Source organism: Myotis brandtii, unplaced genomic scaffold, assembly GCF_000412655.1.
Source record: "Myotis brandtii unplaced genomic scaffold, ASM41265v1 scaffold797, whole genome shotgun sequence".
In the NCBI taxonomy this organism is placed as follows: domain Eukaryota; kingdom Metazoa; phylum Chordata; class Mammalia; order Chiroptera; family Vespertilionidae; genus Myotis; species Myotis brandtii.
The window spans coordinates 331319-332572 of NW_005371210.1; the positions used below are offsets into that span (position 1 = coordinate 331319).

At 70.0% G+C, this 1254-nt stretch overlaps 1 protein-coding gene across 1 annotated transcript in view; it reads left to right on the top strand.

Annotated features, from left to right (window-relative positions):
* Positions 1-1254, top strand: part of LOC102249210 — a gene marked incomplete at its 5' end in the record, with an annotated part of 29470 nt that overhangs the window by 6731 nt on the left and 21485 nt on the right. Inside the window, 3 exon segments of the mRNA XM_014531241.1 lie at positions 64-134; positions 554-646; positions 807-899. Of these exon segments, the coding sequence (XP_014386727.1) occupies positions 64-134; positions 554-646; positions 807-899 (257 nt within the window).

Genomic DNA, 1254 nt, shown 5'->3' on the forward strand with positions numbered 1-1254 from the left:
GGCAGGTGGAGTCGTGGGAGGAAGGGGCCCGAGGAGCCGGCTCACGCCTGCCTTTGCCCCCAGAGCGCCTGGAGCTGGAGAAGAGGAGGTCCCGGCAGAGCCTGGAGGACGCGGAGCAGCTGCGCGTCAAGGAGGTGCCTCCTTCGTGCCGTCCTCGGGCCTCGTGCTCTCACCATGTCCGCCTGGGGCCTGCCGGCGCCTCAGTGCAGCCTGATGTCCCCACAGCACACCCCTGGCTGGGCTCCCCTCACTCCCTTGGGGTGCTCGGTGGCAGCCTTCCACGTGCCCCAGCAGATGCCAGACCCAGAACCTCCTAACCAGGGCCTAGAGGGACCCCTCCCACACGGGGGGCCAGAGCGCAGGCTGCCGTGGGCTCCGTGCCACCGGGGTGTGGCGCTGGGACGTGCCCTCCATCTCTGCTTCCTGAGACCCTCGGGGCAGCCCCTTGGCAGGAACAGGGTCCCCGAGATCCACCTGCCTCCCAGGGTCAGGGTCCCACGGGGGGAAGGCAGGGAGCCAGCCCGACAGTCCTGTCCCGCCTGCACCCGGGCAGGTGGAGCACATGGCGCGTCACCTGGAGGAGAGCGAGCGGGCCCTGCAGGAGCGGGTGCAGAGGCTGGAGGCCGCGCGGCTGTCCCTGGAGGAGGTGAGCACAGGCCAGGCTGGGTGCCCATCTGCGATCTCGGGGACCCACCTGTGAGCCCAGAGGGACTGGGTGAGGGGGCGTGGGCGCTCCCTCAGCCATGGAAGCCTCACCTGGTGGGCAGAGCCGGCGGGAGGAGGGCCAGAGGGTCTCTGTGCTGCAGGAGCTGAGCCGAGCGAAGGCGGCAGCCCTCATTGAGCGCGGCCGGGCCGAGGAGGAGCTCATCAAGGCCAAGAACCAAGTCCGCCTGGAGGAGGTGAGGCCACGGCCCAGGAAGGGCCAGCCCCCTGCTCCCAGTGCCCACCTGGAGGCGGGGCCTGAGGCAAGGCCAGGGCTGCAGAGGGAGATGGGGTCAGAGGCGGGGAGAGGAGGGGTGGGGGGGGGAGGAGCTCCAGGGCCGCAGGCGGGGAGCAGTCAGAACGGACCCTGTTGCATTGACACCATGTCCAGCCCCAGGTGGGGAAGGAGCTGGGCCATCGGCCGCACGGCCTGGTTGAGCCCGTTTGGATAAAACGCAATGACGGGCGAAGGTGCACTGACCACGTTCAAGTGAAAGCTCCCTGGTTGGAGCGGGTCGCTCCTCACTGCTGCCCGCCGGTCCCTGGGCACGA